General features: G+C 50.7%; 6 protein-coding genes across 6 annotated transcripts; 4 read left to right on the forward strand and 2 right to left on the reverse strand.

The window, feature by feature from the left end:
* Nucleotides 1-106: 106 nt before the first annotated feature.
* Nucleotides 107-1,141, reverse strand: AtWU_05250 (uncharacterized protein; the record flags this gene model as incomplete). The annotated part of the gene is made up of 2 exons (XM_035500360.1): nt 107-113; nt 354-1,141. The coding sequence occupies 2 exons, from the start codon at nt 1,139-1,141 to the stop codon at nt 107-109; spliced, it is 795 nt and encodes a 264-aa protein (XP_035356253.1).
* A 1,650-nt stretch (nt 1,142-2,791) lies between these two features.
* Nucleotides 2,792-3,462, forward strand: AtWU_05251 (uncharacterized protein; the record flags this gene model as incomplete). The annotated part of the gene is made up of 2 exons (XM_035500361.1): nt 2,792-3,279; nt 3,456-3,462. The coding sequence occupies 2 exons, from the start codon at nt 2,792-2,794 to the stop codon at nt 3,460-3,462; spliced, it is 495 nt and encodes a 164-aa protein (XP_035356254.1).
* Nucleotides 3,463-6,292: 2,830 nt separating this feature from the next.
* Nucleotides 6,293-6,955, forward strand: AtWU_05252 (DUF2470 domain-containing protein; the record flags this gene model as incomplete). The annotated part of the gene is made up of 1 exon (XM_035500362.1): nt 6,293-6,955. One exon carries the CDS (start codon nt 6,293-6,295, stop codon nt 6,953-6,955), a length of 663 nt encoding a protein of 220 aa, XP_035356255.1.
* Nucleotides 6,956-7,796: 841 nt separating this feature from the next.
* AtWU_05253 (40S ribosomal protein eS8) lies at nt 7,797-8,479 on the forward strand (the record flags this gene model as incomplete). The annotated part of the gene is made up of 2 exons (XM_035500363.1): nt 7,797-7,870; nt 7,951-8,479. The coding sequence occupies 2 exons, from the start codon at nt 7,797-7,799 to the stop codon at nt 8,477-8,479; spliced, it is 603 nt and encodes a 200-aa protein (XP_035356256.1).
* A 381-nt stretch (nt 8,480-8,860) lies between these two features.
* Nucleotides 8,861-9,886, forward strand: AtWU_05254 (Ser/Thr protein phosphatase family protein; the record flags this gene model as incomplete). The annotated part of the gene is made up of 1 exon (XM_035500364.1): nt 8,861-9,886. The coding sequence occupies one exon, from the start codon at nt 8,861-8,863 to the stop codon at nt 9,884-9,886; it is 1,026 nt and encodes a 341-aa protein (XP_035356257.1).
* Nucleotides 9,887-10,377: 491 nt separating this feature from the next.
* Nucleotides 10,378-16,725, reverse strand: AtWU_05255 (DOCK family protein; the record flags this gene model as incomplete). The annotated part of the gene is made up of 1 exon (XM_035500365.1): nt 10,378-16,725. The coding sequence occupies one exon, from the start codon at nt 16,723-16,725 to the stop codon at nt 10,378-10,380; it is 6,348 nt and encodes a 2,115-aa protein (XP_035356258.1).
* Between the last annotated feature and the right edge of the window lie 1,525 nt (nt 16,726-18,250).

The raw sequence follows: 18,250 nt of genomic DNA on the forward strand, positions 1-18,250 counted from the left end.
CACCGCGGTGAGACAACACGAGCGGGATAGTAACTAATAACATCCAACGAGACTGACTTTTTCCCAACAAGAAAATCCCAGTACTCTTTCCCCATCTTCAACACACTCAGTTCCTATCCGCACGAATTAGTCACGTATGTCCCAATATATAATATGTATGTATGTATGTGTGTAGTGTAGTGTAGTAGTGTAGCGCTCGCTCGATGTCACGAACTGAGGTATATCAGATAAATCATAATAGGTGAGGGACAACAATCTTTTCTTCCTTCCATCCAGGAAAGGAATCAAGAAAATGGGGAAATCCAAGGGGGAAAAGGAAACAGGGGAGGGAAAGGAAGAAGGGATAAACATACAACAACCCAAGGGTAAGATCACCATGAATCTTAGCCTTCAACTGCACCTCAATATCCAAATTGAGATCAAGTCTCAACCTCAACTGCTCATCCTTGCCTTCCTTTTCATCCCCGCCGCCGCCTCCGCCGAGGATCCCGCCTACAGCTTTGCCCGCACTGCCTGTTACTCCGTTCAGTGCGTTGCCTGCTGTGTTTTGCACGAGATCGCCGGCTTGGCCCACGCCGGGGAGGCCGCCCAATGGTCCGCCGTCCTGGCCTTGTTGTTGCTGTTGGGGACGCTGGCGGCGCTGGCGGCGGGGGCGGTCTACTTGTTGGTTGTTGTTGTCCATGTCGGAGTAGTCGTCTCTTTGGCGGAGTTTCTGGGGTGGTCGGGAGCGACGTTTACGGTCTTGGTTGTTGTTGTTGGTGGGTTGGGGGGCGCGTTGTTCTGGTTCTGGCTCTGGTTCTGGTTCGGAGTCGGAGGATTGGGGTTCTTGTTTGGGGGGTTTGGTGTCTTCTTCTTTGTCTTCTTGTTTGGGTTGGGGTTCTGGTTCTTCTTCTTCTTGAGGTTCTTGTTTAGGTTGAGGGTCTTCTTCTTCTTTGTCCTCTTCCTTGGGTTTGTCTTCTGTGTCGTTGTTGTTGTTGTCGTCGGTGTTATCCTCAGGCTTCTGTTCTTGTTCTTCCTGATCACCAGTAGGAGGGTTCTCTTGTTGAGGGGAGGAAGGGGAAGAAGTAGGGTTGTTGTTCTCTCCTTCTTGGGAAGGGTTATTGGTAGAAGAAGACTCAGGCTGCTTGGACTGATCAGACATGATGAAAGAAAGAGAAAGAGAAGAGGAGGAAGAAGGAAATCAACGAGATCTAATACTTCAGCGGCGGTCTGGGGCACGGGGACGTACACTATATAGGGCTCGGCTGGACCGTCCAATGGCCGGGCAATATTTATAGATGCAGGCTGAAACTTACCCGCGGAAATACGCAAGGGAGAGAGAAGTAGAGAGCAGAGTGAAAGTAAAGATGAGTGAGGGGGGTGGAGGCGACGTCAGTCGATGTATGGAAAATAAAAAGAAAAAAGAAAAAATATGGGGGGGAGGATCAAGCCAGTATGTCATTTGTGCCACTCATCCTCCACCTTGCAGGCAAGATGAATGAATGATGGATGACGATGATGATGATGACGTCGCGTGGCTGGAGTCCCTACTACATCTTACTTACTACTAGTATCTTTTACTTTTATTTTAGTACATCGGAGAATTATTGGAGAGATCGTCGCACTTCGGCCGGGATCGCTAAAGGGCATCGTAATCTTCCTGGGATCATCTTCATCTTCTTGTCTGTGACTGGGCTGGATCCACTATACGACGTCAGTGCACTGACTGGGTTTAGTTGGTCCACCTGAAAGCCTGTCAGACTTTACTTGGTCCCCCTCTATTATACTCTTTTACTAGTTTAGTCTACAGTAACTATCTAATAGGTATTTTCTTTGTCTTCTTCTGCCTTCAAGTTCATGGCAAAGAAATATCCCGGTATATGGCGACTCGGATACAGTTGCCGCGAGACTTTCAAGGGATAACCGTGGATGCTGGCGGGAGGTTTCTTGGATCACACGTTCGGCCGGCGGCAATGCAGACGAGGGTTCCATGGTCCAAATGTATCACAATCAGGGAATGAGTATCCGAAGTGTCGCGATGGAGGCACGTTATTGATGGTGACACAGACACAACACCTACAGAGACAGAATAGAAAATAGAAAAATAGAAAAAAAAAGAGGGCCCGGGCAACGTGGACATCGATGACGATCACTGGCTCGACCGTCATCGGCTGACTTGAGGATCCTCTCAGACACAATGCCGTTGACGATGATGATGATGCAGTCATGGTGAAAGTCTTCAATTTTAATTAAAATGAAGGGCCGAGCATCATTGGTGAAGGAGTAGTCGCCCAGCCGCTCCCTCCCTGCGCCCACAACGTCATCCTCCCATCCTCCAGCCCTGCACGTTCATTTCTCCACACCTCCAAACAAACGGCCATACATCATTTTCTGGTTTTCGTTTTCTTTTTGTTCTAGAGTTTAGGTTTTTCCCTTCGTTTCCCTCCGGAGTGTACTCCCTTTTTCCAATTTTTGCATGTTCAATTTACTACTATTTTATTCTCACTGACTGTCTGTCTGTTGTGTCCGCACTCCGGCCGACTGACGAATTGCCCCATCCAGCAATCCTAACGAAGACTGACCACTACTTACTTCCCTCTCTTCTTCGCCTCCCGCATTCGGGGTCCCTTTTGTATGTAAACCAAGTCATGCCGCTCTGCCCGCTTTCTGCAAATCTAACAGTCACTTCGGGCTGGTAGGAAATTATATCAATCCCATCCATTACATCTCTCTCACCAGTCACCACAACCCCGCCATCCCATCTTCTGTCCCGTTTACTACTCCATCCCCCACAATCTACTACTAGTTCAATATGGCTACCGCTCAGGCCGAGAAACCAGCCACCAAAACCTTTGCTAATGATCCTGATGATGTCTCCGACTACGATTCCGAGGATGACTATTCTGACGACGACACCCAACAAAAGCCTCAACAACAGCAACAACAACAACAACGCCGTCGTCGTCGTCCCCGGCAGCAAGACCCCAACGATGAAGACGATACCTACTACTCTGATGAGTACTCGGATGACTACGATGACTACGACGACGAAGATGATGACTATTACGACGACGAGGAAGAAGAAGTCCAGGCCATGGAACGCTACCAGCCCACCACCATCAGCAGCCGCGACAATGTGCCGGCACAACCGATCGCAAACGGCGGTATGCAAGAAGCGGAAGGTAAAACCGGCGATGACTGGGAGGATCAAGACGGAATGAAATTGAAATTGGAATTGAACTTGGATATTGAAGTCGAACTAAAGGCTCATATTCATGGTGACTTGACGTTGTCGTTGCTGTAAGTACTCCCCTTTTTTCTGCTTCTGATTGATCACATTGATTGCGGCGGCGGGGAATCTGGCCTGCGTGCGGACCAAATGCATGCAATGCAATCAATCAAATCACTTAATCTCGTTCGCTACTAGTACTTGATCGAGATCCGATGGTTGACATGATACCCCTTCTCTTTTCCAGCGCATGATTTCGCCTCTCGCCTCTTGCCTCTTTGCCTCCACCACCGCTGCATTTCTATCATGTTCACCCGTTTTTTCTCCGTCGCCGAATCCCGAGCGTGTTCGGTCGTCGTCGAATAGAACCAAATCAATCTTCCGGCCGAATTAGTTCATGGTTCGTTCGAAAAATTCCCGGGGTTAAGAATGGGTTTCTTTTCTTTTTCTCTTTTCGCCACATTGCTGGCGCGTGTGTGGTTGACGGTCGGTCGGTCGGTCGGGTTCCTGGCGATCGTTGCACTTTTCGTCCATTTCGGCCGGCGCTCGCAAAATCCACTTCATTCCATTCCGTTCCGTTTCCGTTATGACGTTTACGAAAGGACTTTCCTCGGTGCTTTTCTTCTTCTCTCAACAATAGCGGTTGTTATTTTGCAATGAATTGCCTTGTATTCTTTTTTTCTACATTGCCATTGTTCGGATAGAAGTGGCGACTGCACTTGGGTACTGATGTATGCGATGTTTCTTACGTATCTATGGTGATGCTGATGCCGATGCTTATTTTGACCCATCTACTCCATATTTCAGTGTCTGTGCGCACTTATACCTTTGTTGGTATGGTTTGCTTGATCTTTATTTGCAGCTATCATAACGAAGGACATACTTTCTCTCCGAATATATACTATAATGTCGATTGGTTAGTAGTGCTTTGTAGATTCCTTCTGCATATCATGTGCCTCGGAAACGCCGACCGTAGTATACAATATCACAATAGTCAGAGTATAGCCTTATTCGCAAGACACAACGATAGCCATCAATCTGACGTACGCCAATGCCCTAGACTGGAACTACTGCAGAGCAACTGGACTCACCCAACGTATATACCAAATCACAATATGCATCGCATACATCTGTACTCAACACTGACCTACCAGATGGTGCCTAAACGAAGTAATCATGAGTAACTGAACATGTCCATATAATACGCTTGCCTATACGAGCCAGAGAACCCGACGAAAATGTATAATATCTATTTTAAATCCAGATATGCATATGTCGTCGCCACCATACCCTTGCGGAGTGGTACACTGCATGGAGGAGATATCTATAGAATTCTTATCTGCTGTAGAACAAGAGAACGTGGTTCATGCTTTGCTTGATATGATGCAGTTCTGCGTATTAATCAAAGCAGTACATCACATCTTCTGGATATTCGCCGTAGAAGTTCGGGTCTGAAGAAAATCATCTGTATGATAAGTAAATTATGTTAGGATTCGTGATTCTTAGTGGGTCTCGTAATAGGTATAGATGCTACTTACTAGTTCTTCTATATCTCAGAGATAGGTACTTGAGTCTTTGGTGGTATGAGCTGGATACATGATATACTTTGAATACCTCACATAGTTTCTATCCGTTGTGGATAATTATGGACTGTAGGTGCTCTTTCTAGTAAATTATCTCAATAATTTCACTACTCAATTGGCGCTACCAGATTTTGAACGTCAGATGTCGAGACATCCAGTCTGTCAGTTTGCCTATTTTTCTTATCAGAGATACCACTGGGCTATCATGGCCAACACATTCCTGCGAGTAGTATTAAAGACTTGGTAAGATAACTGTTTTTGGCGCATTAATGGTCAAACATTGCGCGAACAACTGTCCAATTAATACTTACCGCTATTGTTGTGGACTGATCTAAGTGTTTAGTTGATTGTAGTATACTTCTGTTTAGTTCGAAGATCCAAACCCTATAGGGTGGGGGGATATAGTCTAGCTATATGATATACTACTGAGATTCTAGGAAATAGTCTCTGCTCCATGTTAGAGCTTGTAGCCTATCTTAGCTACTCGTGCTGAAGAACATTGGAGTAGCGAGCTAGTAATTGCTTGGAATATAGTATCAACTACTACTAACAATATTAATGTCAATATTGATATAGGAACAACGATATTATTTGTGACTCAACGCTACTTTTCTGCGATAAGGCGACAAGAATGCGTCATTGGTCGATATAAGGTAGAAATGCAAGCGCATTCGACCGATTTGCGATACTTTTCCAGAGTGTACATATATCTTGGTCAGTCAGTGGCTACACAGGATAATATTGCATGTTTGTACTTGCATTGAGGCTGTCAAGACATGGGATTCGCCGTTTAAAGTGTGCTGTTCTTGGGGAACCCTTTCTTCGATTATAGCTAGGTGAAATTAGTTGGGCCTTGACTCAGTATTCTTAACTATACATCAATACAGCTGGGAGTAATCGCTATACTGTATTGTTCAGTTAGGTAACATCCCAGCGTCGACTGGGTGTGAACTACACTTGAAGTTCAGTTTTATACTGGACCTTGTGATAGATGATGACTCAAAGAAGTGCTAATACTATTAGTAGCTTTTAACTGTCGTGTTCAAACTTTCAGATTTATGAGTGGCTGCAATGCAGAGAAAATGTGCTAATTCACCAGCAGAATGAGCAGGGTGCTCAGAATATATAGTGAGACTTTTATTGCATGGTTCAGCAGTTCTAGCACTGAGATGACACCAACATTCGCTAGATCCCATATTAAATATATATACGCAATATACAACGATATTGATATAGTAGAACTCAGAGCAGACAACTTCACGTGTGGCCTCAATATTGCGGAGTGCCAGTTCCTCGGGAAGGGTGAGCCCATCATGAAAGTGACGATCCCGAGGTACTCTTGGCGGGATCAAAAAGGAGTCTCGCAAACTGCCACCACTTGATCGCCTAAACCCGCGCATACCAGCAGCCATTTCCTAACTACTCAACATATATCAACCGCCAAATCCCACCCAATACAAAAAAGGAAGCAAAACGGAAAAACAGCAGACAAGAAGCAAAAATGGCACCAGACCGCTCCAACATTTCCTTCACCATCACCCACATGAACGCCAACCACCAAGACTCCCTAGCAGCCTATCTCCAAGTCTACTGCCACGTCTCCGCGCGCGAAGCCAAATCCGCCCGCCTTGAAGACATCAGCTTATCCGATCTCGTCATCAGCGCCAATGGCACACGCTACACCGTGCCCATCGACCCAGCAATGGGAAGTTTCTCCGAGTCGCGATCCCGCCTGGTAGCCATGCACCAGGAATGTCTTGCGCGACTGGGTCGGTCGGACATCACCATCAAGGAGTATCGGCGGCCAGAGGGGATTGAAATCTTTCTCTTCTTCGTGTTTGCAACGGCATTGGTGGCATTCTCTCGACGCAGTAACTTCCTACCTGGGTCGTTGTTCTACGAAACGGTTGGACTGGGAGCGGTTCCGCCACTGGCGCAACTGTTTTACAAGACCCAGCCGTTTGTGCTTACGGTGATGGCCGGGTCGCATGTGGTGGAGGCGAGTTTGCTCACGGTGAAGAGGTTGAGGCGGCACGGAGTGCCGGTGTTGTCGTTGGTGTGGTGCGCTTGGGTGCTGTCGAATTTGATTGAGGGGTATACGGTGTGGATGAGGTTTGATCGGATGGTGAGGGAGGAGGGGGCGAAGAAGGAGCATCGGAAGTAGTCAGATACATTGTATGTAATTCAGAAGAACAAACATGTCTATCTACCGGATTAATGAACCACAACACATTGAGACACATTGAACTACTACTATTAGACTAGTGTCTCCTGCTCTATTGCGCAGTGGCTTATCGCTTATCGGCTAGTTAGCGGGCATCGACTAGCGGCTTACTCATCACATCACGGGACCACACTAAACCAATCCAAGACTAGGGTAGTAGGGCAACTTCCACAAGCGAGCCACAGTGCGAAATTCAACGGAAGCCGACGACAAGCACTCAACTCCTTACGACCAACCCAACGACCCTTGCCCGCTGCGTTCCTGGTGAAGGGCTGCAGGATTAGAGGTGAGTTTGTTGCAATTAATCCGTCGTGATTTCGATCCCTCTCGATTTTTCCCGGTGTCGTCGACGGTCGGTGTGCGCGTGCAATCTACGATCGGTCTCGAATTGAAGAATACATTCCGGGGTATATCGAAGAGAAGAAGAACAAGAAGAGAAAGATTATCAGAGCAGGTGTTTGGTGCAAGGGAAATATTAGCGGCGGCGACGACGACGATTGAAAAGAAAGAACAACTCAAAGAAAGATTTTTTTTTCTTCGCTTTCTCGTCCATACCCGAATTCGCACACATTTCCAGCATCGAGCATCGCCACACACAACACACTACAAAATAATTTAATACAAATCGACTCGACAATCGCACGAACAACCATCGACGCATTGGGACAGATTTTTCGAAAGAGGGATTGACAATCATCGACAACAGTCTACTACTGCTATTGCTACTAGCGAGCAATCCCGCTAATACTTCTGCCATCTACAGTCCCCTCGAACAGCAAACATGGGTATCTCACGCGACTCTCGTCACAAGCGCTCGGCTACCGGCGCGAAGAGGGCCACCTACCGCAAGAAGAGGTATGCATGAGTTCCTACTGTCTCTATTCCAGTACATCACACTACGAAAAGAATACGACTGACGCACGGCAATCCAACAGGGCGTTCGAGAAGGGTCGCCAGCCCTCCAACACCCGTATCGGAACCAAGAGAATCCACCTGGTCCGCACCCGTGGTGGTAACCAGAAGTTCCGTGCCCTTCGTCTCGAATCCGGCAACTTCTCGTGGGGTTCTGAGGGTATCTCCCGCAAGACCCGTGTCATCGTTGTTGCCTACCACCCCTCCAACAACGAGCTCGTCCGCACCAACACCCTGACCAAGTCGGCCGTCGTTCAGATCGATGCTGCTCCTTTCCGTCAATGGTACGAGGCTCACTACGGCCAGCCCATCGGCCGTCGTCGCCAGCAGAAGACCGAGACCACCGAGGAGAAGAAGTCCAACAGCGTTGTGAAGAAGCAGGCTGCTCGCTTTGCTGAGCAGGGCAAGGTCGAGTCTGCTGTTGAGCGTCAGTTCGAGTCCGGTCGTCTGTACGCTGTTGTGTCGTCCCGCCCCGGCCAGAGCGGCCGCGTGGACGGATACATCCTGGAGGGTGATGAGCTGGCTTTCTACCAGCGTGCTATCCGCAAGTAAAGAAATCCAATACACAAAAGCGAATAGTTCACGTTGTGTGGTTGTTAAGTTAAAAGGGCTGGATGGATCGGAGTTAGCATTTTCCAGAAAATTAGCTCTGAATTGATGGATGAATCAGATGTTCACACTTCTATCCAGATTAAATATCACTGTAGTGTACTCCGTAGTGTAGTTCATACCAACCTAAGTCACTAGTTACCTTGTTATCCGATGACGAAACCTCCTACCTCCTACCTCCTCCCTCCCTCCTAACTAACTTAGTTAATTAACCCCTCATACCTACCTACCCACCTACCATTGATGTAACCGCACCTTCATATACCCCATACCCTCCCACTTCACCCTATCTCACCACCACCAACACAACCACACCACCCAACAATGACCACACCAAAGACAGTGAAAACCTCAATCCTCCTCCTAAGCGACACCCACACCCTCACCCCCTCCCCTCCCTCCCACCCCCCCTCCAACACTCCCTACCGCCACCCCCTCCCCCCCACCGACCTCCTCATCCACGCCGGCGACCTCACAAAAGTCGGGCACAAGCACGAGCACCTCACGACACTCTCCTTCCTCAAACTCGCCCCAGCACCCCTAAAACTCATCATCCCAGGCAACCACGACATAACCCTCGACGAGCCATACTACAAGCGTATCGGCCACTACCGCCACCGCTACCGCACCGACCACACAGCGCCCTCCGCCACCAGTGGAAGCGATAACGTCTCCGCGGGGAAACTCACGCCCGGTAGGGGCCTCTCCGATGAAGAGTTACGGGAGATAAAGGACCTGTATACGGGGCAAGAGGCACAGGATGCGGGGATTAGGTATTTGGAGGAAGGGATGCATGTGTTTAGGTTGGGGAATGGGGCTGTGCTGAGGGTTTATGCGAGTCCGTATACGCCGGAGTTTTGTCAGTGGGGGTTTGCGTACCCCCGAGATATGGACAGGTATAATCCTCCGGAGGAGGGGGAGGGGGAAGGGGAAGGGGAAAGGGGGATAAGGAAGGTAGTGCCGGATTACCCCGGGGTGGATGTGATGATTACGCATGGACCGCCGTATGGGGTGTTGGATCAGGTAGTGCCGAATCATATGAGTGTGGGGTGTGAGCATTTGTATCGGGCTGTGAAGAGGGCGAGGCCGAGATTACATGTGTTTGGACATATTCATGAGGGGTATGGGGCGACGAGGAGGGAGTGGAGTTCGGGGAATGAGAGTGTGATTCAGTGTGATAAGGAGAGGACGTTGGAGGAACGGTGTGCGAGGGTGGATGTTAGTGGGGAAGGGGGCAATGGGTTGAGGGTTGGGGAGGAGACGTTGTTTGTTAATGCGAGTGTGGTGACGGTGCAGTATCATCCTCTTAATGCGCCGTGGGTGGTGGAGATGGATTTACCGGCTGAGTAGGATCCTATTAGATATGGAGTTTGGGAGGTGCCTTGATGGTACTTGGGTTGTCTATGGAATAGAGGTACAGTATATAGTTATTTATTTATTTTCAATGGCTGTCACTTATGTCTGTGACAGGTAGTTACTCAACACTGTTAATATTAATGTTACACTGATGCTGTTCATTGCAATGCAGCTACCTGTACAATCACCGATATGGCTTAATAATATACATGTACAGTCCAACAAACGAGATGTCCAACAGAAGGGAGAGAAGTGAAGTAGGTATCTCACTAAAAATGTATATCATGCCTGGATATGTCAAGAAATGAAAGTGCTTTAAAATGTAATAATGTCCAACCAGAGAAGTGAAGTATAATGACTGTGCAACCGGCCGGATTCCACGCTGCAATGCAAGACAATGCCGATGTCGACGCTGAATGAAATAGAATGCAAAAATGATGAATGTCCAGACATTATCAGGAAGAAAGAAAGAAGTCCGCGAGGTATCACTCCTCGCGCACGGGCGTCTCCGTCCGGAAATCTAAGCGGCTACCCTTGCGACTGACTCCTTTTAGCAGACTGAACCGCTTGAACACGGAGTCGCGCATGCCGCCGCTCTGGCTGACCGGACTCATCAATTCAGGGCTGCGAACAGAATTGACACTGCTCCGCGTCACCGGCCGGGGGTAGTCGGTGATCGAAGGAATCGTCGACCATCCGCCCTTATGGCTGCTCACGGATGGCCGATCATCCGCAGATGTCCCATTGGTGTGGGAGGTGGTCCGACTCACGCTATCGTGCGACTTGCCTGCCGTGTCGCGAGAAGCACTTCTTGTCCGTTGCTTCTTCTGGCTCTGGCTCTCTTCAGTCGCGCTGGCGCTTATCGACAATGACGATGCGTGCTTGTGTAGCACATCGCCTAGTCGGCTCCGTCTTTTGTGATGGGTGTCTCGCGACTGAGTAGTCGTCCGGCTGTGAATGGTGGCTGCATCATCCTGGTCGACCTCCCCGTTGACGTGCTCCTCTGTGGTTGTGCCATTGGCCTTGGCATCCGACTGCGGCTTTGGGTCTTCTTGCACCGTAGACACCGAATTGCTCGCCGCGTGATTGCCGCGCTTGAAAGGGTTCATGACACTGATCCGGTGACTGACAGACTGCTTGGCAGAGTGCTTGCGACTATGGTTCTTCCGCGAAGAGCGAATCAATTCCTGCTCGGGACTAAGCGCCCGCGACGCAGGCGGCTTCTGGCGTTCCTTGATGGACTCCGGAGTGCTACGCCGAGGCCACTGAGGCGTCTGTTCAATTTCTGCCGGACGGAGCGAAGAGATTTCCGGCCCAAATGCCTCTTCGAAACGGCGCGTCAACTCGGCTTGCGTAGCCTGATGCGCCGGCCGGTGGTACAAGGCCAGCGCTTGCTTGATAGCCAAGGCATGGTCAATGAGGGCCACTGCCAGTGCATTCTTCATTGGGTCGACCGGCTTCGGTGTCACTAGACCACCCTCCTCCTCTTCATGCGCATCAGACAAGAACGGGCGATAAGCAGCAACGCAGTTGGGGGTGGCTGCGTGAAGGTCGAGCAACTGTTCCAAAGCCTCGCTGAGGTTGTTAAAGCCTGTGTCCTCCCCAGAGGCCGCCCGACGCTGCAACATGGACAGCTCATGTGTCTTGCGCCACGTCCGTTCGAGCGCCGTATGCAAAGGCGACAATGCGACTTCCTTCACCTCGATCACCTCGCTTCTGCGGAGGATGTTCGGGAAAGGCTCTGCAGTGGTGTAAACCGTCTTCTCAACCCACTGCTCCTTGACATCCACGTCACGAACGTGCTTTCGTAAGGTTGAGCTGAAGTGACAGGGCTCCGACACCAGAAGATGGTCTCGAACGGACTGCGGAATCTTCGATCGTTGGTAGACCGGATGATCCACATCGCGATGAACACTGACAGGATTGATGTGCAGATACTGGCCCTCGTAATCATGTACTTCTCCGGAAGACACGACCTGCGCAGCCGGGTGCTCCCGCTGCATACGGTCAATGAAAGAGACCATACGCTCCGTCGGTGCACACTCGATGATGAATTGCTTGTCACGAAGAGTGGTAGGGAACCCGAGTCCCTTGTATTGCACACGGAAGTACCGCGGGAACTGCTTGCTGTCCTTCGAGATGAGATCGTAAATCTTGGCCATAGAGCCATGTGCTCGTGAGAGCTTGGCAAAATCCACCACAATGTCTTCGTACTGCTGCGCGAGTTCCTTATAGCACACCAGTGCATGTGCCCAGGCTTTGGCGTCCTCAAAGTGTTGAATAACCGCAAAGTAAAGGGCTTCCTTTCTCTCGAAAGAAGTCTGCTCTGGGAAAGGCGGGTTGAGCAGCTCAGGCAACATCCGCTTCGGATCCCAATCATATAGATCGGCATGGAATTGAAGGGCCAGGCCGGCTTCGGTGAAGTTTCCTGCTGCGGCCTGCACCTGAGCGAGCTCGTGAACGTAGCGAATGAAGATATCTTCACGACCCATGTCTTTCATGTACTTCATCAACCGAAGAGTGTGAAGGCTCTCGGCCATCGAACCTCCCTGAGAGGCCACGAAGAGGTCGAGCAGCTCATCCACAGTCGCGATCAGGGCCTTGACTGCATTGGATAGGTCTTCGTCGTAGTCTGCGGAGCTTTCAAAATGATCTGACAGTTCAGCGATGAATAGTTTCTGCACAACACTTTCGCTCATGTTCTTCCTCTTGAAGAGGTTATCCAAGCTGGAAATAACCTCCGTTTCGATTATAGAGAGATCCTGGTTCAGACCCCATTCGCTCAGAATCATCGTCCGTAGGATGTCGACGGCCACGTGCCGTAGTCCTTCGTGGACACTGAGACAAAGCTCAATTATGGGTGCTACCAGGCCAGGAACATACTGCACTTGATAGCCGCCCAACCGACTCAACCCGTACTGTTCTTTCTCCTCATCAGTGGTTTCCCAGCCGATTGATTCCCAGCTAGAGTGTAGCAAGTCCGCACCCTGTTCCCGGACATCGCCCGCGATCTTCCAGATGGCGCGTCGCTTCTGCTCGGGGTAGGTCTCAAGAGCAAGAGCATCACTTGAGACAACCTTGAGCAAAGTCATGAAGAATGTCTCCCATAGTCTCGTATCGAACGTTTCCGCATCATCCGGGGATGGAAGGAATTTATTGGTCAAGATGGTTGCTAGATACTCCAGACTCTTGACAGTCGCCCGGTGGTTGTAGACATGAACGCTGAACCAGCTTTCAGGATACGCTTCGCAGTTGAGGATCGAAGTGTGTACTTCGAATGCCTGTGTAAGGAAACTGGAGAGCTCTAGGCCCTTCAGCCGGGGCCGCTTGGGGTTGGGTATTGTCGCCGCTCCAGCCAGAACTGCGGACAGCTCCACCAGCGCTTCGTCGAATTTCTGAGAGTGCTTGGAGGATTTCACCTGGAACGGGAATGATTTGCTGAAGAGCAAAGAAAGGTAGGTCGTCTCCTCAACACCGTCAGGGATGATGGAATAGTATGAGGACACAATCTTCGGCACAAACTCGTACAGGTACGGGTCTGGTTGCTTCAACAGCTCCGCCACGATCGCACAACACAGCCGGACCTGGTCGCGGTAGAGGTCCGATACAGAACCTGTCGCACCCCAGTAGGGTGCCAACCAGCTGATACAGCTGGACACCAGGCTCTTTCGCTCCGATCCTGAGCCGAATATCTCTAGCCGTGTGTAGTGTTGGATGAGAACCAGCTTATAGAGAATCAGCATGCCCGTGACATCCTTGCATGAGTCGATGAAGCTGAGTGCGATCATGATCGCCTCATCACGACTGAGTACTTTCGAGAGCTCCGGAAGCCAGGTGTGGAAATGCTGAACCACGAGGGTTTTGTTCCCCACCATCGCAGGCGAAGGGTTTTTCATCAGGGCCTCGAGCGACTTGAAAATTGTATGCAGATCCCGGTTGAACGTCGACTGTACTCTAGTGATGCCAATACCTTCCTCTTTCTCTTTCTGCTGCAGACGGGCATTGATGATGAACTTAAGGACATGGCGTCCTACCTTGAACGTTGCACGGAGATTCCGCGACTGCTGAGCATCGGAACTGGCCTGAAGGAGACGTAGATAGCTTCTGACGAGACACGGCGTAGCGAAGGGGAAGTTGAATTGATTATCGGCGTAGTGATCAACTAACGGGCCCAAGTTGAACCGTCGGTCGTGAACAATACCAAGAACCGTCACGAGATCGTTGAAAATCAAGTCCTCGTACTCTTCATTGCCTGCATTTTCCACCAAGATCCCGAAAAGGGAGTCCAAGACGCTGCGAAGCTGCTTCACAATCTCGATCTCCGGGACAAAAAGGACACGCTTAAGGGTATCTAATACTTCGTTCACAGGTCGTTCCTTCCAGTTCAAAAGGCTGAGTATCACCTGATCCTGTGAATATTCCGTGCTGCAGAGATGTGTATCTAATCGCAGGGTAGCCAAAGGGCCGGTGATTGCCTCGTCTTTCGCTGACTCATTTTTGCCCAGCGAACTCCATGGTAGAGAGAGATAGGCTCCCTTGCCATTCTCGATATGCGACGTATACTTATCGTAGGCATGCAACAGGAGCGAATGAGGGCCGTCGCGCATGAAGGCCTGGTTGTCCCACAGTGGCATCCAGGCAAGCGCAAAGGGAAACTCGGGCGCATCTGCAATACTCATGATCAAATGCGATCCAGGGATCTGGTCGGTGGGGATGTTGAGACGAATGGTTTGGTTCCAAGGCGCACCCCGATCGGCTACTGTGGTGCGCCATGCTGTCTGTGCTGCATGGTTGGACGCGGGGAGAACGCACCGATCAACGCGCGCCCCCGACGATGTGCGGACCTCCAGAGTTAGTTGCAGGTTACGGAGTCCTGTATGCCCTGGAACCGGAACTTGACCGGATTGCGGATGCGAAAGCAGTGCTTCTGGAGGAAACGTCGCGTGGGAGATCGTCACATAAATATCCGACCGAGGTTTTGTTGGGGCCTGAGAGAAGCCCATCCTCCTCGTCTGAACAACATTGTGCAACGATGTGGGATTTTTCCGGACCAGGCTATCTGCGTCGGGGTCCACATAGGGGTAGAGGTGGAAATGCAGACGAGCAGCTCGTTGAGAGCGCACATACTTGCCAGTAGGGCTTGGAAGTAATGTGCGAACAACGCCATCGAAACCATCATCCCGTCCCTCTTTATCCTCGCCGTCCTCAGATGGAGACCAGATATTGATCACCTGCTCCGCGTCCTTTTCCTGACGCAGGATCTGAGAAACTTCCAGGAAACCCACTCCTACCGTCCGAAGCTGAGTCGATTCTTTAACCGGCTGGCCGCTAGACTTTTCCTTGGCACTTGCATTACTTCCAGATGACGGAGGCGGAGCTTTACTCGGCTCCTTTCCTTGTTCGGGACTTGTGATACCGCGTGGCTTCGAGGTCCACATCATACTGCGGCGAGTCCTGAGACTCCCCTTGACTGACTGGTTAATCCCATTTTGCTGCTTGGTACCAGGAGAGCTGTCCCGCGAAATAGACGTCCTCGGCTGGGCGGCGGCGCTGACGACTGATGCAGTTTCTGGGGCGCGAACCATGACGACCATGTAGAGTCTCGGGCCGTTTGCAGTGCTGTCGCCAATATCCGTGCTGCTCAAGTCGGTGAACAGCGTTTTCAGTTTGGCGCTCTGTCCCATACTTGCAAACTTCTCTGGCGAAGGAATGTCCAAGATGTACGTCTCAGAAAGGGGTGTAAGAGCTCCCGTCTCCGACTGCGAGCACAAGTAGACAGCCAACGTTACTGGCCCGGGCGCATGTCCAGAGACGGCATTGACTTCGAGCATCAAATGATGGAGCGCAGCGGCGTCTGATTGCTGCATGGGGCTGCTGTCGAGCATGCTCATTTCGGATTGTAGCCGAGCCAGTTCTACGGCCGAATCCTCCCCAGTGAGCAGACGCCCTCTTTGCTGAGGATCTCTCACAATGATCTCACCACCCAGCGCTTTGTTTCCGCGAACGAGTTTCCAGACCACTTCCTGCCGCAGCGCATCCTTCTCTTGTGCGGTGAGCACATTATACAGCAGCTGGCGCCTTGCGAAATCGAGTTCCTCGACGATCTTCGTCATCTCCTCTACCGTAACATACTGGCGGGAGAGCAATAACTGATGTAGATTAGTGGAATGCCATTCGCGTAGGCAGGAAGCAATCTCGTCGACGAGTGGCTCGGAGAGCGAGGTGGGTGTTTCATCGCCAATTTTGAGCATTGGCACAGGCGCGGCTGGTTTGGGTGCGTCGGGGTCGCGAGGGGCCACGTTGATGGGGGCGAGCGGCATCGAATTCGTCCGTAGGAAGTTCTGAGGGGAGCGCGGACTGGCTGGGCTTCCGCGCCCATCTTCGTCCAGCCTCTGGATGAAAATCTGAGACGGCTTTCCTTTTTTCGCGATTACAACGTTGGATACTTCCCCGAACGCGTGGTCATCATCTTGGAAGGAGGCCATGCTATGGCGCACATCTCCCTCCGGAACCGTGAAGGCGACACTCGACCGGTCGCCATTGGTAATTGTCTTCTCTCCATCGCCTAGCACTTCACGGATCTCGACACAATTCCGGGGAAAGATTCCAGAGAATACCCTCGCCTCAAGGGTTTGACCCTTGGAGCTCGTCAAGCCCGCCAACAAGGATGGCGGCGCGACGAGGTAACCACGACACCATTCCCCATTGGCGCCACCTTGTTCAATTATATACAGCTCATCACCAAGCTCCAGAGGCAGATCGGCCGGGGTAGTCGGCTGAAATGGGTAGATAGCGACAGCGAAAGCGATTCGAGGCAGAGGCCGCCAGGGCATATCTGCGATCGAGGCGGCACTCCAGAGCACACCCCGCCGCGGCGTTCGTCACAATGGGCGTTCCGAGGAATGAAGGAGTACCGATGAAGCGGGGCCGAAGGGGGGAGGGGTTCAGATCTGACAGTTCCTTCTGTTGATTGATTGAGGGGCGCTACATGCAGGTATGGTATGATGAGAAAGGGAGGAATGTAGACGGGGTTTTCGAGAAGCGGAAGCGCGAATTCGAGGTGTGCCTTGCGGAATTGGTGTCTTGTTAATTGGAATAAAGGGGGATATGGAGCGACAACTAGATGGCCATCACCAAATGTGCGGTTAGCGAGAGATAGATTCCAGTAAGCGAAACGTAGGCGTGCTTTGTTGGCGTGTCAAAGTTAGAGAGAGGGTCATGATAAGCGGAGGAGCAAAAGCCATCCAGGAGCGGGTGTCGCAAAGGGTCTCAGTGACCGGAACACCGCTGCAATTGGGGCCAGCGGATTCTTTAGTGAAGGTACTAGTGACCGTAGCTAAAGTAAGAACCGAGACGAGGAGAGCACCAGTAAATTGATTCCCTCCAGCTTCAGGCCTCCAACAATTTTGGTGGCATGCCCCCTAGCAGTGGAATGGGAGTGGAGCCGAGGGAGTTGTTCACTTGGCAGGAACTGTGGAGAAGGCACACAGATGAAACGAAGGGAGGGGGTTTTAAAGGAGGAGGGGAGAGGAAGAGGAGGGAGCTTACCCAAAGCTAAAAGGGAATGTAGGAGAGGGAGGGTAGAAAGGAAGGGGGGGAAGAGGAGAGATGAAATTGGATGCGTGGGAGAAGAGGGACGATAGTAAGAGCCACAGAAAAGAAGGAGAAGGGGAGAGGAAGAAGAAGAAGAAGAAGACTGATGATCACAGGGCCGATTATGGGATGCTTTCCATTGAGCAGGAGAGCCTGAGGATCGGGGCGGGAGGCGGAGAGGGAGGCAAGTGTTGCCAGTAACAGCCTGAGGCTAGAACATTGCTTCAAGGGTAACTCGACTAGCGATTCCCCGAGCAGGTTGATTAACTTTAATTGATCGTTATATTGGCCTCGTCATTACTGATCTCATACTTCCCAACCATCGGTAGGTCCAGAGAAAATTGAAATTGAGCTTGTCTGATACTAACTACTGTACAGATATTCCACATATCCCGCGCCCTCCTTTTGGGGTTTGTGTCCAACGTTGCTAAGTTGTGCCTGGTCCATCCAGCAAACGGATCTGGCACACTATTCCAGCTCACCCATGGGTCCAATTCCGACCGATTGAGTGCAAGCCAGTGAAAGTGGAGAGGAGGCTGCGTGTATCCAAGTTTCACCAGCACGTTTCCTTCCCTCGAATTTATTTTCTTTTTCTTTTTTTTTTCTTTCTAGGAACGTCCACCCCGTCAGAGGAAGAGCAAAAGCAAGGGGAGACAATCCGCCCTTCCTTCCACCATTGAGGTCCGTGAACTTTCCAATAGCTGTGGGATATACTTAGACTAGATTGTAGTAGGTAAGACTTATACTTGGGACCTGTCCATGTGT

Source organism: Aspergillus tubingensis (genome assembly GCF_013340325.1).
Source record: "Aspergillus tubingensis WU-2223L DNA, scaffold_7, whole genome shotgun sequence".
Classification (NCBI taxonomy): Eukaryota; Fungi; Ascomycota; class Eurotiomycetes; order Eurotiales; family Aspergillaceae; genus Aspergillus; species Aspergillus tubingensis.